The 18,582-nt window shown below is 34.8% G+C and overlaps 1 protein-coding gene across 1 annotated transcript in view; it reads right to left on the bottom strand.

The window, feature by feature from the left end:
• Positions 1-14,449, bottom strand: part of RELN (reelin) — a 526,398-nt gene extending 511,949 nt beyond the window's left edge. The window contains exon 1 of the mRNA XM_074268428.1: positions 13,904-14,449. Coding sequence (XP_074124529.1) covers positions 13,904-14,129 — 226 coding nt within the window. The 5' untranslated portion in view covers positions 14,130-14,449. The remainder of the gene's footprint in view (positions 1-13,903) is intronic.
• Positions 14,450-18,582: the final 4,133 nt, after the last annotated feature.

Below are 18,582 nucleotides of genomic sequence, written 5' to 3'. Positions count from 1 at the left end.
TGTTGTAGCTAGAAACTGGAAGATGAATGGATGTCCATCAGTTGGAGAATGGTTGGGTAAATTATGGTATATGAAGGTTATGGAATATTATTGCTCTGTAAGAAATCACCAGCAGGAGGAATACAGAGAGGCTTGGAGAGACTTACATCAACTGATGCCGAGTGAAATGAGCAGAACCAGAAGATCACTGTATACTTCAACAACAATACTGTATGAGGATGTATTCTGATGGAAGTGGAAATCTTCAACATAAAGAAGAGCCAACTCACTTCCAGATGATCAATGATGGACAGAGGTAGCTACACCCAGAGAAGAAACACTGGGAAGTGAATGTAAATTGTTAGCACTAATATCTGTCTGCCCAGGTTACATGCACCTTCGGAATCTAATAGTTATTGTGCAACAAGAAAATGGTATTTACACACATGTATTGTATCTAGGTTATATTGTAACACATGTAAAATGTATGGGATTGCCTGTCATCAGGGGGAGGGCGTAAAGGGAGGGGGGGGATAATTTGGAAAAATGAATACAAGGGATAATATTATAAAAAATATATAATAAAAATTTAAAAAAAGAAAATATAAGGATGACAAATACAGAGAAACATGAAAGAATATAAAAAAACTTACGCTATATTATATAAGTAAGGCCAAGAAAATGAAAATTACAATGACTACATCAATGTGAATGGACAGAGCAACAACAAATACCCTAAATTTTGTAAAATTCTGATACCCAGGGCCTGGTCTTGAGAAAGAGATAACTTCCCTACCTTTCTTGCATAGATTCAATAAAAGCTGTATTCCTGGGTATGGCTTGGTTAAGTTTTACTGAACTACTGGTTTTCTACCCTCCTTATAAAAAGGAATGGTTGTTTGGGTAAAAGAGGGAAGTATATATGTAGAAATGAAGGGAATATGAAGATAATTGTATTAATAAATTTGGAATCTTTGAATGAGGAGAGAAAAAGTGACACCAGTCTAGCCTCTTAACTCATTAAGAAATAGAAGAGAAAAAAGGAATTTGCAGAAATCTTGGCATGTGGATCAATTGAACAAAATTAATAACCTAAAATCACTGAAAGATGAAACCGGTGGAAGGCAACAAATGTTCACATCACTTAAAAATGGAAAAGGTCTGTCAGCTTTCATCTAATATACCATTTCTTCATCCAGTGACAGTGATGATGTGAGGAGGTGGAAACAGCACTACAGAAGACTGAAGAAGCTACTTGATAGACTATTCATATATTTACTCATCTGAAAAAAAGGACAATTTAGAAACATTTGAGTGATTAATTCTTAAAATCTTTGAAAGAGAAGAGGACTGGTATACTTGTCTCTAAGAGCTGGGATGACCAGGATTCAGTTCTAGCTTCAGTCAGAAACTGGCTGCACAATCCTGTTAGTCACTTAACTTTTAATGCTCTAATTAGCTCAGACTATAAGTTTCAGAGAAAGTTCTATTCTGTATTAATTGAGTTTCTGCATCAAGCATTTCCCTATACCAATGATATCACAGTTCTAGTCCTTATCTCTATTCCTATGAAACAATAAGAGCAATCAATAAGATGTTAGTAACTCTGAACTCTTATGATTACTTTATTGTTGTTATAAGATCTTTTAAGAATTATCTCCAGATATATTGATAATAATAAGGGGAAAGATATGTCACTTTGAAAATAATACAAATGATTGAAAATAGCAAATAATATGAGATCTTGTTATGCTTATTTTTTGCTTATTAAAAGCCATTTTATTCCAAAGAATAAAATGCAGCAAATTATCTCCATATTACAAATTAATATCATACAAGATTCCTTGATGCATATAACTATAGAGATAGCTAGTTTCAACAAGTATCTCATTAATATCAAGCAAGACATGTTGGTACATACTTGTCAAATGGTTTAAACTCTAATAGGGGATATATGTTTTGGGCAAAATTCAAATGAAAGAAATTCTCTTAAAAAAGATAAGTTTTACATATTTTGTTTACATATTGAACTATGGCCATTCCATCAAGCCTAAATTATTACAGAGCCTCTGTGGCAACCACTCCCAACAGTCTAACAATCCATGAAGAATACCCTATTGGTAAGTCTAGAATTTATAATTGGGCTACCTTTGTAAGTATATCTATTTTATAAATGGATGATGAGTAGGGTCCAGAATTGAACAACAAAAAGAGAATGGTCTCAATTGCACTTGGGAAACACATAGAGTTTTTGATGATCTCTTGAGTTTTCTTGGAAGAAAAAAAAACTATTTTTTCCTATCAATATTCTCCTGGATATGTTTTAAAACTAGAGGTCATGGAAGCCTCCTAGTTTATTAACAATGACAGTTTAAATGCAAGAAATACTGAAAAAGAAATTTTCCAGGAGATGTGTGCTCAGAAAAATGGAAGCTGGAATGTAAGGAGAACAAGAAATACAGATAAACAGCCTGAAGGTTGCACAGATATGCTTTTAATAATAAAAGACATCGAGAAAGGCCCCTACCATGTTTCGTGGCTCCTCTAAGTTATACTAAATGATGAGGCAGGGAGAGATTGTGATCTCTACTAGTTGAAGGTGTGCCCACTTTAATGAATTACAAATCTATTGAAGAATTATTTCCCCCTTGATTTCTTGCAGCACTATGGCTCCCAATAAAAATAATTGATTAAAAAGTCTCATAATATTCTTTCTTCATTTTTTTGGTTTAAGTATACATATCTTGATGTTATTTTGATTTTTCAGTCTAACAATATATTTGATGAAATAATTACTGAATATAGTATAATTGTGTAACAGTGTAAATCCATAAAAAAAGAACATGTTATTCCACTGAAATTATGTCCAGGACTTCTCTGCTTTTAAAATTAATTTATAAAATTTTGTTTCAAGAACAAAAATGGCTTTTATTTTCTTCAAGTTATTGTCTTTTATGTTCTCTACTAATTTTCATTTAAATTCTTATTAATGATATTTATTTGTAATCTGTGTTTGAGTAATTTATATTTTAGACAATGGAATTGTATCCTTATCTAAAAAAAGCCCAAAATGAACAGAATTGTTTTTTTGTTCTTTCACCTCAAGCAATAGATATATACCTTTTTTTTTACAGAGTGAGAAAGCAGGAAGTGTTTATGCAAAGAAAGGAAGTATGAAAAAGACTGGAAATGGGATCATAGAATATTTCAATTCTCATAACAAATGCGGCTTTATCGCTAAAGGAAGGTACCTGGAAATAAAATTGAGCTGCCTGTTTCCTTTGCTAACTATATAACCAAGCAAGAGAATTAACAAATCTGGATATGGTTCTAGTGCACGAGCCAGATATAATAAATAAGGTTAAAGTTAGACATATTTCACATTTATGTCCCTGTTTTATATCCAAGTATTTTAACCCATAGGATTTTCATGTTGAACTCGCATTTTAAAGAACAGACTTGTAAGATAAGTAGTTCATTATTGAAAGTCACTAAGTAGCACATCATCTTTAGCAATTATTCTCACTGGAGGTCCAGACATACACATGATGGTAATAGACTACTGAGAAGTCATTAAGCTCATACCAATATTTATTACCATAGGGGCCTGCTAGAGCAACATCTAAACACATCACTAGGTAACTGTTATCTTGACAGAATATTTTTAAAAGATCAGCCCTCAGTCAAACAATCATTCAATAGAGCAAAAAAATAAAATAAAATTCAGCTTTGTTTCTGAAGGAATTCATTAATATTTTTATTACATTGTCAGTTATTATAACAATGAATCCTATCTGTGGTATAAGTGAGCCACATGTATAGGAAAGCCAAATATTTTTGTCTTGAACAATCTTTTGTATTTAGGTACTATATATATGTATATATATATATATATATATATATATATATATATATATATAAAAGCTTATAAATGCATATAGATACATACTAATATACATACATATACATATATATGTATATATACACACAAACACACATACTGTTTCATCTTATATGTGCCAACCTCCTCTTAGCTCAACACATTCCATTCAGAGTTACTCTTAAAAATGTGTTACTTGTTGATAGGATTAAAAGAAAATTTCTAGGTAAATTAATTATCCCTCTTTATCTGGAGAAATGTAATTGTAATCTATACCTAGAAACAAGGGAATTGACTAGATGGATTTTTCTTTGTAGAAAAATTGTAGCTGAGTTTTACCATCCTAAAGAATTGATTATTTCAGATCGAAGGGACAGAGATACTCCAATCCAATTGCACAAATTTACAAGTGATAAAATTGAGGATATCCAAAGGTGTGGAGAGTTGCCCAAAATTAGTTACATAAGTCAATAAGTTGGGACTAGAAGCCAGGTCTCCTACTACAGGTCTTCCCAATACATCATGCTGTTTCTTCTGCCACAATCTCTGCCTTTTGGCATAGTCTCCTACTCTGATCAAATTACCATATAGAGATATGTAGCCGTGTTACTTAAAACACAAATACATAGATATAAATATATAGATATATATAAAACTTTAAAGAAAATATAATGCTTAAGAGATGATAGCAATAAAGATATACTCAAAAGGAAGCATATTTCTGCACCTTAAGAAATGTTATAGGTATCTGCAAATAATACTGTTTTAGAAATCACAAAAGAACCAATTGATGCATTAATTATTTTATATGTTGATTAATTTTGCTGAACTGATTATCTTTTATTTTTTTTAATTAAATAGGCCAAGTTTTTAGATAGAGTGGGGGAACTGGCATTTATGTAGTGCCTACTATAGTAGGCACTATGTGATAGGAATTGTGCTAAGTACTTTCACAAATACCACCTCATTCAATCATCACTCCCTGTTATATAAGTGCTATGATTATTTTTCCATTTTACAGTTGAGAAAACTGAGGAAAATAGAAATTACTTACTCAAGGTTATGCAGCTAGTAAATATCTGAGGCTGCATCTGAACTCAGGTCTTTCTGATTCAAGTGCTCTTATCTACTGCTGTCTTCAGAAGAGGTATTAGAAAATGAAGATGACAAAAATAAAAGGCATCAATAAAAATTAAAAACATTTTTTAAAGAAGGCAAACACGAGACACCTAGTAAAAATCAAACCATTTAATGTATATATAATTTCCTACTACTTCCACATCAATTATATATATTTCTGAACTTCTTTTAATCACAGATTTTGTACTGTTTGGTCTTTTCTACAATAGACCAATTTGCTAATGCACAGCCATGAAACCATTCAAAGACATGACAACTAACACCTAAAGATTTCCTAAGTCTACAAGTTGGGAATTTTTTTCAAGGGAGAAGAAACATAATTTCATAAAGGGGGGTGGGGTGTGTGAAGTGAAGCCAGAGAAAGGAGAAAGAACAAGGGAAGATTTTTTAAAAAGAGAGATGAGATGGAGATAAGAGAAAAATGAGGTGAAAGAAAAATTAAGAAAAAAGAAAAGGCAAGGACAGAAGGAGGGGAGGGCAGAAATGAATAGATGGCAGAGGAAGAAAAATAAATAGGAAGGGAAAATTCAATATTGGAATGATAGGAGTGAGGTAAAAAAAAAAAAAAGGAGGAAAAGAGGGTCACATAGGAAACAGAAAAACAAGAGGATAGTAAGAAGAAAATATGGGAAATCAGTCAGAGGATAAGTAAATGCATCTTAAGGTGAATGCCTCAGCTAGAACAAACTGATAAACTGCTTTTGTCCTCTTAATTGTTTGTAAACCCTCTTCATTAGTTCATTTAAAATATTGATTAGCATTTTGAAATTTATTTCAAAATTAGCAAAATTAGCAAAATTGAAATTTTGCAGTAGGAAATGGTTTGATTTTATTTTCAAAGTTTATTTGATATTTCTTTTCCCATAAAATTCTTAAAATTTTGTGCAGTTTAGGAAATAAGAACTAAAAAGAATTTTAAGAGATAAATGCAGAATATCTCAAGTTATAACAAAGAAAGCTGAGACCAGGAGAAGTGAAAAAACTTATTCAAAGTCACATAGAGAGTTCACAGTAGAGGTAAAACAAAAAAGTATGTTTCCTCCTCCCAATTTGTCACTAGAAAACCACTTTAAGAAATCTACTTTGTCACTCAAGAGGGAATTACTTTACATCAGACTTTTTAACCTGGGGTTCATGAATTTATTTTTAAAATATTTTGATAATATATTTCGATATAACTGGTTTACTTAACAGTCTCATATATTTTATTTTACATATTTTATATGCATATTATATATGCATGTGTATTTTACGCATGCATGTATATTTTATACATTTAAAAACATCATTCTAAGAAAGTGTCCATAGCCTTTTCCAGACTACCAAGAAGATCCATAAGACACACAAAAAGGTTGAAAACCTGCTTTATATTTAAAAAAAGACATCTGATTACCTGGACCAGCAATTAGTCCAGTACCTGGCACATCATGGGTGTCTAAAAAATGTTTAGTAACTCACTGACTTTGATAGATTGTTTTTATTATCCCATGAGAATATTTATTTGGAATAAATGATTTCATTGTTATAAGTCTTTAGCAATCCTCTACTCTATCTCTTCCTGATCCCGGACCCTCTCAAAAAAAAAAAAAAAAAATCAAGATTTTTGTGCTACTTGGGTCATAGTAGAAATAATAAATTATGAGAAAAGGTGATGAAAATAAGTTCAGGAATAGCAGAGTTCACTACTTTCAATAGTTCTTTAATTGTCAAGTCTTCAGATGATCTGCTGTAATCAGAACAAGCTCCAAAATGGAAATTATTCTCCACTTTGCACACTGTTGCTATCTTTAAGAAGAGTAAAGGCAAATCACTTAACTTTCCAAATCTAAATTTCCTTATCTAAAAGATAAAGAAATTGGTTCAAAAGGCCTCTGAGTCTCCTTCCACCTCTACTTCTGTGATCTAATGTAGCAGTCAAAAAAAATATCTGATGAATTAACAACTCACAGGGCATTTGCTGGCAGCCAAAGTTGACTCATATTTGACAAACTATTGATTTGACCATCTCCACTGAATTAAAAGCTTTAATTCTGATTTGTTGAATATATTATTTGTATAATAAGATAATAGTCATCCTGGTGCTTCATAATTTTTTTTTAATGTGGATAATCTATTTAGGGTTTTTTCCTCATTTCCCATTTGTTTGTTTTAGTGAGGTATAGATTCTGACTATAATAGACATCTTAAATATATCAAGACCTCACATTTTTTCTCCCTCTCTGGTAAGGTTATTTTTCTGTTATATTTGACGCTAGGATTTAAAAAAAATATATGGGTGTATCACATGTGTGTATGCATATACATGTGAATATCTGAAAGGTATCATGGAGTAGTGGACAGAAAGCTGGATTTGGAGCCAAGAAGACCTGATTCAAGCATTGCTTCTGAAACATACTAACTATAAGATAAGAGATGACTCACTTTACCTCTCAATACCCAAGGCAAACGCTATAAGTTATATACTAACTTGCCTATCTGAATCAGTGGACATAAATTCTACAGTAGCAGCTCCTATATTGATGAAATCAAAGATCTGGAAATGAATAAAGAACACCCACAGATATATTGGGAAAGAAGTGTGTATAATTTCTACTTCTTCAATCACTGGATCTTTTAAGAATAGTGATGTTTTTATTTGTCTGCACAATATGTATTTGTCTATCTATACCTATAAGTATTTATATGTACATAATTTATATTTATACAACATATGTAATATTGCATAATTGTATTGTATATTAAGTGTAATAAGATTTTTATGTTTTACATATAATGAAAATCACTTTCATTGCCCCAAGCAATTAAAAAGTAGGTGTCACTTTATTTAGCAAGAAATATTTAATATATTATTATTTTTCTTTACAATTATAGAAATTTAAAGTAAAATGCTTAGCTCTTAGGTTGTATGGGAAGACTTCAGAATAGCTGATAAAAATAGCTTCGAGCAAAGCATCAATTCCAAAATAACATGCAATACATCCAAGGAAAAAATTACAAAAAATTAATAATGTTAGCAGTTATTAGCCTTTTGGGAATATTTAGAAAATTCATTAAAACTGGTCAACTTAAAAAAATTTAATTGAAAAGAAATATTTTCTTTTGAATAAAGCAGATTTGAGGAAAAAAATCAAACTTATAAACATTGAATTGAAATATTCAAAGCTGTCACATTTTTCATCATCAAAAAAAATTTTAATAGATTTCAAATAACGAAATTTATTAGATATCTTCAAAATATTATTCCATCTTTTTATTTCTACATACTTAAAAATTAAAAAACTAAATAGTAAAAATTATAGAGTGAGATAGTTCCACAAAATTAGAGAATTGACAAAAGGAATGATTTCTAATAAACTACTGACATAATTAATGACAGAATTTCTGTTTAAAACAGTATTTAAAATTATAATTCTGAAGATATGTTTAACTAGTTTACAGCTAGAGTTGGAAATCACAAGGAGAATATAAATTATACAATGTAGGATTTATATCATTTAAGCACTAAGCTTGGGAAAAATCAGCTAAGGATATTTGAAAATTTTTTCATAAATTAAGATGAAATATGTGGCAAATAGAGTAAAATTCCTAAAAAGTATTCATCTTTCATAGTCACATACTATCAGAACAGAACTGCAAGTCATTTGCAGAATTTATTTGACAAATTATTTAGGAGGTTTAAGCGTGCTGTTTTCAGAAATTGGATATGCTGTAGTCATATAATGAACTAATTAATCCATGACCTGATCAATAAGAGGGTTAATTTATTAACTGAATATTATTCTAGTTTAAATAACTCTTGGCATCAGAAAAAAAAAATAAGTTGCAAGCATACGTTTTTAGAAATTAGATCAATGCTATTTATCACTCCTGTATTTATTTTAAAAGATTTCTATTTTGCATTACCTTTGTCTCTGCCTCCTAGCAATCAGTTGATTCTAGAGTATTTAATATATATGAAAATAATAACTGATATCAAAGAAAAATATTAAATTTCCTCCTTTGGGTTTAAATGACATTTTAGAGATGGGAAATTCATTTTCATTTCCTGTAGGTTATATACACATATATAAAATATTATATATAAATCCACAAATCCACACATGTGTTAATGTCCCTTTCCTTCCCCATAGACCTATGACTTTATCTGTGTAGAGAACTCACAGTGTGGAATTTCCCTTCCAGATCAGTAACAACTGTAAGGGATACTGAGAAAGATTAAGTGACTTGCTCATCCTTGCACAGCTAGTATCTGTCAGAGCAGAATTTGAAACAAGTCTTTCTTACTCCAAGGTCAGTCATTTGTTCATTACCCCATATAACCCTTATAACTAGGTTAAAAATGGAATAAAATTTTCCTTGGCAATAATTGGCAATTGTTGAGTCATTAAGTACATGCAGTACAACTTTAATACAAAGTATATGATGTCAGGATTCAAACTATATTATGGAAAAACCATGTCTGCAATGTATACAATATTAGATAATCTCATTGTAACATGTTAAGTCTTCTAAGATGAGTGTTGGAATAAAGTTTAATGTATTTGGAAATCAGACAAGACTGCCATTTGAAAAATGCAAATTGGGGTAACTCATCAAAATCCCTTCAGGATCTAACAGTTTTTTCTTTGATAGAATTTAACTCAACAAACATTTATGAACTGATTACCATATTAGATGCCTAGTCCTTTATCACAGTTACTAAGGAAAGCCATATTTATGAGTAGGCAGAATAGGTAGTTACCCATTTTTGTGATTTCAAAAATGTCAATGGTATCTCCTATAATCTCAATATACCTTCCTCATCAACTAAGAATCTAAATTATCTTTCATAGAGAACCAATTCAGATTTTTAAAAAAAACCCTCAGAATTATAAATACTCTACTGGAGAAGTGAATTGATTTCAATTCACTTTGAGGTATAAATGGATCCTTTCAAAAAGCCTTTTCCTGAGATTATGCTTGGATAAAAAGAAAATGGCGGGGTACAGGGTGTGACAGGGAAGAAATAGGTAGTTAGCATGGAAAGAAATAAAAACATAGCAAAAGCAAAAAAGCAACCTTCATTTACTTTACCAATTTTGCCAAGGAACACCCTGAAATAGAGAAATGAAATATTGCATGAACCCAAAGGGATATCAACAAAGTTCTATTTCCTATTGCAACACTAATAAAAATACTGTGGTGATTTGGAGTGAAGGGAATGGATAGTGAAGGAAGTATGGGAACATGTGAGACAAAAAAAAGAGCTAATGAAACTGGGGCCAGAAGGGGTATTCTAGAATGGTTTCTCTTGTCATATTTTTAACTCTTCTATCTCAATATACTATTTACTGAACAATCTTCCTAAAGATATTCTATCCTTAGCTACTAGGAGAAAGGCAATAAGATTCAGTGGATAACTGCTCTCAAATTCACAAAAAGGAGAGTAAGTCCTTTTTTTGATATACACTGATTGTATGATCCTGGATAAGTAATTTAATATTTCTGGGTGACCAGACAACGCTAAGCCCCTAAGTTTTAGAAAAGTTACTAGTAAAAGGTGTTTCCTCACTAAGTTCTCCCCACACCGATAAAACCACAGGTGTAGAAAAACAAGTACAACAAAAATACAGTATAGTGCTACCAAAAAAAGTGTTAGATTGGCATTCAGAAGACCTGAATTGCAACTATGTCTATATGTCACTTATTTATGTGGTTGGGCAAGTCATTTACCTAATTTGGGCTTCATTTTCTTCATCAGCAATAAGGTTAAACTAGACCATTAAAACCTATTTTAGTTCCAATATATGACCTACATATTCTCCTTAGCATATTATTATGACGAGCACAAAGTGATGGATTTAATATAGATAAATAAATAGATATCGATAGATAAATTGCAATAAGAAATGGAGTTCAATGAAACTCAAGCTTACATTCATTACTAGTCAATGAGGTACAAATGCTGAGAAGACATAGGGAAGAGGTAAAATTTTGGAATCCTAAAATTTCTCTGGGCACTCAAGTTTCATTTATCTTTTGGTCAAAAAATTAAATGTTTATAAATTAATACTGCAAGACTCAATGAATCATGAACTTCAAAATATTTTCTCATAGCTATTTTTCTTTCTTTTAAAATCCTTAGATTTACCATAGGTTTCAGAAGGTGAATTTAGTTTCTTCTATCATGAAGATCTTTGAAGGAGCAAGTTTGGACCCCATCACCTCTACCACATCTCTTTTTTCTAGTAAAATAACTTTAGCTTATCCTTTGCCGGTCATCCAAAGGTGATTTTTCCCATTACAAGTGCTAATTTTAAAAGTTTAGGCATTTAGAAATAGGTCAAGATGAGAATTTAGAAAATGGCCTCTCAGCTTCAGAGGACTTTGGCTTGGAGAGGGTGGGGCTACCTTCTGTTAACTATCATATGATTCAAGTGTTAAGGAGACAAAAATATACCTGTTGCCTCTTTCAAATTTCTATACACATAATTTTTAATGACTGAAACAAGTCTACTTATTAGACTTTTTAGTAATCGGCTCCAAAATTCTAAAACTGTTTATCTAAATAATATAGTTCAAATGATAAGCTGTCCTCAAACTCTATACCAATTCAATATTTTACAATTCTTGGTAATGAAATGACTTTAATTAGGTGATTGGAAATTAAACTAATTGAGAAAATTTCCCAGCAATAAGGTTGTGTGTCAATTCAGCTGTGTTCCAAAATGTCAAACTTCAAGTACTCAGCTCCATTCTAATGCTTTGCCTAATGGATTTACACATAGGAACTTGACCTGTTTACACATAGGAACAAGGGTATCAGCCTTGACCTGAAATTGGCTAAAAACTGGCATTACAAGAGAGAGGCAGATAGTATTTTCATTAGACTCTTTATGTCCCAGGTTCCAAGCTGCCAACATTTCTAACCCCAAAGAAAGAAAGAAATGAAGAATTGGGGGAAAATATCAAGAGTATGAAATGTTAAAAAAAAAAAAAAGTCTCATGTGGTATAAGGCAATCATGATAACATTTATCAAATACTATGGCTTTGCTCATTCACATTCTCGTTAAAACAAGAATTGGGAACAGAGATTTTTACATTGTACCAAAGACCTTAGTCCCTTTACTGAGAATGCCAATCCTTTTTTTTCCCAAAGAAACCATTTATTTCCCCATTATATTCATTCATTCTTGAAATTATTGTTGAGCATCAAGCTTTCCTATTCTAGACAACAAGATAAATCTACCTTTCAGCCAAGCTGTAGAAACACTTGATTTGACATACTTATTTTCAAATGTTGTAGGCAAATACCTCTAAAGGTCTGGTAAGAGTCTATCACTCCTTCCTCCAACTCTATGTCACTATTAGGTGAACCAATTAAAATCCCCTTAAAGTATTGGTGACCTCTGAAGAGAACCAAATAGCAAACGAAGTGCACATTTATCAAGTTACAAGATCCATACAGGAAAATGAATTTTCAGAAGTCTAAAATTCTACCAAAGAGGCAGCAAGCTTCATAAAGAAAGCCACCAACTATACCCTAGAGAAGTTGTCAAAGCATTGTTTTGAGAATTTTTTTTTAAAACCCCTTCTTCACACTTGTAATTACAAAGCTAAAGGAAGGATGTTTTTAAGGATTTTGATAATTTTTCTTGTTTATTTGCATTTCTACCCCACATGACATCCCCTATAGTTTATTATCCTGACATTTCAAACATCAAAGTGATATCAGATACTGAAACCATAAAGAGGCTTTATCAGAAAACATTTTCAATCAGATGGGCACCAGTATTTTCACATCGTTAAAATTATAATTAAATCAATATAATAGAATCTATCAACTACTTGCAGGCTCTATGGGAGTGAAATATTCGAGTCTCAGCAGGACTACAGAAAAAAGGCTGTTATACTTTTTCATATTACTGAATGAGGGCTTAATGCATTAGAAACACATTTTTTAATAAAATCATAAGCATTATGGCTAAAATTTAGTACTACAACACATAACTGTAATTAGAAAGCCACAGAAAATTATTATCCTTAAAAAAGAGAGCTTTATAAAGTACTCAAGCTCCCACCTGGTCTTGGAAGCTATGTAGATGCACAACAGGCAATGCCATTAATATATTAGCCTAAAAATAATATAAGAAACATCAGAGGAATCGGTTTTAAAAAATCAATCTTTTATTTCTGAAACTGAAAAAAAATTAGCCTGAGAAAAGAATAAAAGAGCACTGTCAGAGATACACAATATAACTTAGCAGCTCTGAGAGGCAGTCAGGCTGTATAAATTAGGGTCGGTTGATAGCGAATGGGAAATATGACAGACCCCTAGCTAGTTCACAGCGGGAACTTTGCAGAGAAGCTTGCAGAGCCGGGCATATGCAAACTGATGTGGTTCAGCTTGTCAGCCTCACTCTATGTAAAACGCTAAAAGGCCATGTCAGCGGCTTGTCCCCAAGGCTACCAAGGGAGACCTTTCCAGGGTGGATGGGAGCTACACAAAGGTCTGAGAACTAGAGGTGAAGGCTGCAGCCCTCTCACAAACATTTAAACAAGCCGGGCGGCAAAAGACCGGGAAGAACCCGGAGGGTACGGAGAACGAGGGTGAGAGAACAGCTATACTGACAGAAAGACTGGACATTTGGAGTGGAAGATCAGCTGGCTTAGTGGAGAGGAATAGGGAGGAGATAAGGAGCTGTTCTGGTTTGCAATTAATTCCCAGTTCGCTACTTTGTTCTAGACTAACTTTGTTCTTTCTCCTTAGACTGAGATGTGTGCTTTGGGAGTTGGGGAGGGGACGGGAAGGTGGCAGCTATTCTTTAAAAAGACAAAAAGTACTCGGGAGAATTAACCAGGAAAAGAAAAAAGTGCTGGTCCTAGAACACACAGTGGGAACGTGTGCACGCTGAGGTACCTACCATGGTATTCTTGTCCAGGTACATAGTAGCTTGGGTTTCCTGCAATGTGCAGGGAAATGAGCACTTCTCCCTGCTCCCCATCCCCTTCCAGCTCCCCGTGGTGGGTGCATAGGAAAAAGAAGGGCGAGAAGCGGGGGTAATAGCCCACTGCGCCCCTCACCCTCAGCATCGCCCCCAGCCACAGCGCCAGGAGGAAAGTCCACCGCTTAGCGAAACTCCGCTCCATGCTGCCGCTGCCGCTGCTGCTCCCGTGGCCGCCGGCCCCGCGCGGAGCTCATTCAGTTTGGGAGAGGACAGGAGATGCTGGGATGAAGGCTCCAGGGCAGGGGGAAGGGAAGGAGTCGAGAGGGGGCTGGGGCGAGCCTCCCTCCGGGAAAGTTCGGGCGCCGCCGATGGAGTAGTAGCAGGAAAAGGCGACCAGGATCCGAAGTTTGCGGTCGCTCGTGGGGTTGAGGGAGAGCGGGCCGGCGGGGAAGGCTGTCAGCGGACGGCTGCGCCTCGGCTGCCTCCGCGCGGACACCCAGGTCCAGGACTGGGAAAAGCTCCCGCCTCCTCTCCACACCTTCTTAAAGCCCCGGGCAGCGAGTCCTCCCCCTCTCCACCACACGTGTCCCCGGCCGGGCTATGCCCGCCCTCGCTTCCTCCCAGCGCTCTGGGCTCTCGTTCCCTCCCTCCTCCCCCCCTCCCTCCTCTTCTCAGTCCCTCCCTCCCTTTCTCAGTCTCTTTCTGGCAACTTGGGAGCAACTGGGCGAACACTCTGCTGGGTTCAGGGGTCCGAGTTTACAGGAGGAGAGGGAGCAGAGTGGTGAAGGGAGGGGCTGGAAAGCAATGCTGGGCGTGCTGATAGGGGATGGAAGGGGAGAAGATCCGGGAGAAAGGAAAACAGCGCTAGAGATGATTATTTTTCCCCAGGTGTCTTGGCAAAAGAGGGGATCATAAAATCCCATCTCTCTTTCAGCTGAAAAGGGGGTTGAGGAGGAGGGAAGAGAAAGAAATGGATGCGTGCTTGCACTGGAGACGGGCAGAAAGCTGGTTGGGAGACTCGGGCCCCGCTCCTCTTTCTTTGTCTGTATTGGCTGCTCTTCCTCCCTTGCAGCCTCCTGGCCTCTCCAGCTGTGGCCAAGACTTGTTCTAATAAACAGCCCGTGGAACCTCTACCTGGGAGGAGATACCTTAGAGTCTCCTCGGGGTCCACTTGAGCTTTCTTCCCTTCCAGTGCTCTCATCTCTTCTAGCATCCCCACCCCACTCCACTCTGTAGCTCCAGAACCTCATCTGTACCCAGGTTTAAAATGAGATTAAACCAAAGTAGAATTGGCAGCTTCAAGTGTTGCCTGGAAATGATGATTTGTGACTCCAGGGTGGAAGGAAATGTGTGGATAGGGAAAGATATAGCTAGGACTCGACAGTGACTCTTCTTTGGACTGAAATGTACTGTTTATTGTTTTTGGTTTTGTTTTTGTTTTTAGAAAAAAGGGTGGTGGGTTTTTTTTGTTTGTTTGTTTGTTATTGATTGTTAGTGTTTATTTTCCTTTAAGTATCTTATCAGTTCTGACAAATGTCACTGAAGTGGGGGGTGGGGGTGGGGAGCCCATTCGGGGAAGGGAGCTGGCAACAGTGATTGAAAGGGGTGGTAATGAGCAGCTGAACACGAAGCCGTGGGGAAGTGGAATAATTCATAAAACACGTTTTTAACAGAGGATGGCTGGCAGGAGCACTGACTGCAGTATCAAGAGAGAAGGGTGGGGGGAGCTGAATTGCTAGATGTTAATTCCTCTCCCCACCCCCATTTGGCTTGCCACCAAACCCATATAAACCCACCACAAAAATTAGTAAATGCTGAAATTGGAAGGGATGCCATATCTAGTAGTGTTTTTTTGAAGTGCAAAAGGCATGATCCAAGGGGAGCCTTTTATATTCATCTCATTGCCAAAGGGAAGAGCTTTTTCCTTTCTCATCCCTTCTGCCCAGAACCATTTTCAGGCAGAAAAAATAAAAATAAAATGAGAAAAAAGCCCATCTTTAACACCTTCACCATCCTTGAGGCCTCTGCTGCTCACTTATCATATTCATGACATTGATTTCTTGCATCAGATTCCTTTAGCAGAATTTCATTTTTTAAAAAAATATACAATTATTAAGTACCTACTATGTGTCAGGCATTGTATCAAATGCTGGAAATAAAAAAACAGAAACCTTAAACTGCATAGGGTAATGGGATATACAGAAGAAGCATGCACTCAAGACACATGAATAAAGAGAAAATATGTACAAAGTAGATAGAAGGCAATTTCTGGGGGATGGAGGCCAGTGAGTCACTAGAAGCTGAGGGAGACAGCAGAAATCAGGAGAGATTTCTTGGAGAAGATGACACTTGAGCTGACCTTTTTTTTTTTTTTTTTTTTTTTTCTCGATAAAACTAGAGCTAAAAGAACCTTACTTCTAATAATAAGCTCATTACCAAGTCTTGTCTGGTCTGTTGGGCATAAAACCCATGTTATTTTAGAGTACAGGTGAAAAGAATCTGAATTTTATAAGAAGATTCCATCTAAAAAGACTGTAAAATTGGGGGAGCTTGAGACAAAAATGTATAAACTCTCCAGTCCACCTAAACCATGCACATGTGTTACTTAATCCTTCTTAAATTCCCATGCCCTCAGAAGAATTATTTGTGAGCATTTGCATGAATTTTTAGCTCTTGTGACAAAGGCACATCCCTGTCTGCAAGAAAAGCCATTCTCACCAAATAATGTTCAAGCTTCCTCACGCATCTCTGCCAGTATAGTACATATTCCCAGCTTCCCATAGTCTTATAGTTTCCATGCATAGCCTTTCCTATATAGATACTTCCAGCTATGCCTAACTGTGCCAGCTTGTGTGTGCCTGATGGTTTAGTGATATGAACTTAGAATGGTGCAGAATTCCCTTCTGTGATCTAATCCTTGAAACAGTCTGCTGTGTGGATTTTTGTAATCCGTGTATTTGTCTACTAGTGCATAGTCTTTCTAATCAGTTCAACCAAACTGCAGAGCTATTTTCAAAGGGACATTGATTTTCATGTTTACATTTTAGCCTCATTATTGATTTATTAAGATGGTGGTACCTACGATAGTATTGGTCAAATAGAGGTATCTGATTTGTGTTTAGAAGTATATTATGCTGAGTTTAATTGTGACTATGTTTATAAATCATTTCTTGATCCCCTATTACCTATAGGTTGGCAACTGGAACATAAGATCATATATCTAGAGCTAAAAGGGATCGCAGAGATTTTGTGACTTGTCCAGGACCACACAAATAGTAAATGTTTGCATCAGGATTTGAATTTTAAAAAAAATTATTTGATTCCAGATCCTTTGACTCCAAATCCAGAACAGTTTTCATTATGGTATTTTGTAATTTAAAGATTTCAACTACCACCTCCAGATAGATGATTCCTGAAACACTATTTTCAGTGATTACTTCTCTTCTGAGTTCTTGATTATATGACTTCTGAGGTCCTTTTAAGTTCTAACTATATGAACCTGCATTATGTTACATTTATGTTAATAATACATAGTAATGTTAGTAGTACAGAATGGAAACTAATCTGTAAAACTATGTAGAGATAACATGATGTATGAAATTTTTTAAAAATGAGTTGCAAGTTCAGAAAACCTGACTTCAAGTAGTTCTGCCCTTTGTTAACGGAATGACCTTATTCGATATACCTACATTTCACTTGCACCATTTTAAAAATGGAAATTGTAATACATTAGTTATTCCTTCTACATGGTGATTTTCCCATCCTGAGTCTGATATATTTTGGATCAGCATAAGAAATTAAATAGGAATTTTTTTTGAATTTTGCAGAAACCTCAGATGATAAGCAAAGGCCAGCAGATGACACAGAAAAAAAGTTTAGAAACTCGGAAATGCATAAAACATATATGTAGCATTGTATAATAGCAATATATTTAATCTGGACTTCTCTGGTATCAAAAGAGGGACAAAATTTTTATGTGAATTTTTCAGATGGGAAGGGGGCACATCCCTAACCTCCAATAAAAATCAAATAAGAAAATTATGTGAAGTGTTTGGTAACCATAAAGAGCTATATCAGACATCACTAGAATGAACTTCCTCCATTACTACTCACAGTTCCTTAATTGCTTATGAGAAGAAAATGTGTATATGGAGGAGAAAGTGTTCTGGGAAATAAATAGTTCTCAGAGGACTAATAGATTGAGGTTCACTTCTGGACCACTGTTTCCAATTGTTTTTGAAGCCCTACAGAGTTTTTCATTAACAAGTATAAGAAATGTTTAAATAGCACCCCTGGGTTGTGTCAAACTGGACTGGATGGGGGTGGAGGGGTTGCTATACTTCATTTTCAAGGCCTTTGGCTTAATAACATTAGTGTTATTTCCTTTTAATTTTAATCAAAACTCCTATGGAGATGCTGACTCAAAATCAAGCTAATAACAATCTAATTAATGAATTTATTTAAAATACTTTGTAAAAAAACTATAGAATTGATGATATAGGTAGTACCACCTTACCTATTAGGCTTGAAGCCACACACACAAAAAGTTAATGACAAAGCTAGGTTAAAATATAAGAGTCCCAATTAGCAATCTACAGGCTGACCTTTAGACCTTCTTTCTACTCAATGCACCACAACAAACACCTTTGGAAAAA

This window comes from Sminthopsis crassicaudata, chromosome 5, assembly GCF_048593235.1.
Source record: "Sminthopsis crassicaudata isolate SCR6 chromosome 5, ASM4859323v1, whole genome shotgun sequence".
NCBI classification, from domain to species: domain Eukaryota; kingdom Metazoa; phylum Chordata; class Mammalia; order Dasyuromorphia; family Dasyuridae; genus Sminthopsis; species Sminthopsis crassicaudata.
This window is presented reverse-complemented; position numbering and strand designations above follow the sequence as displayed.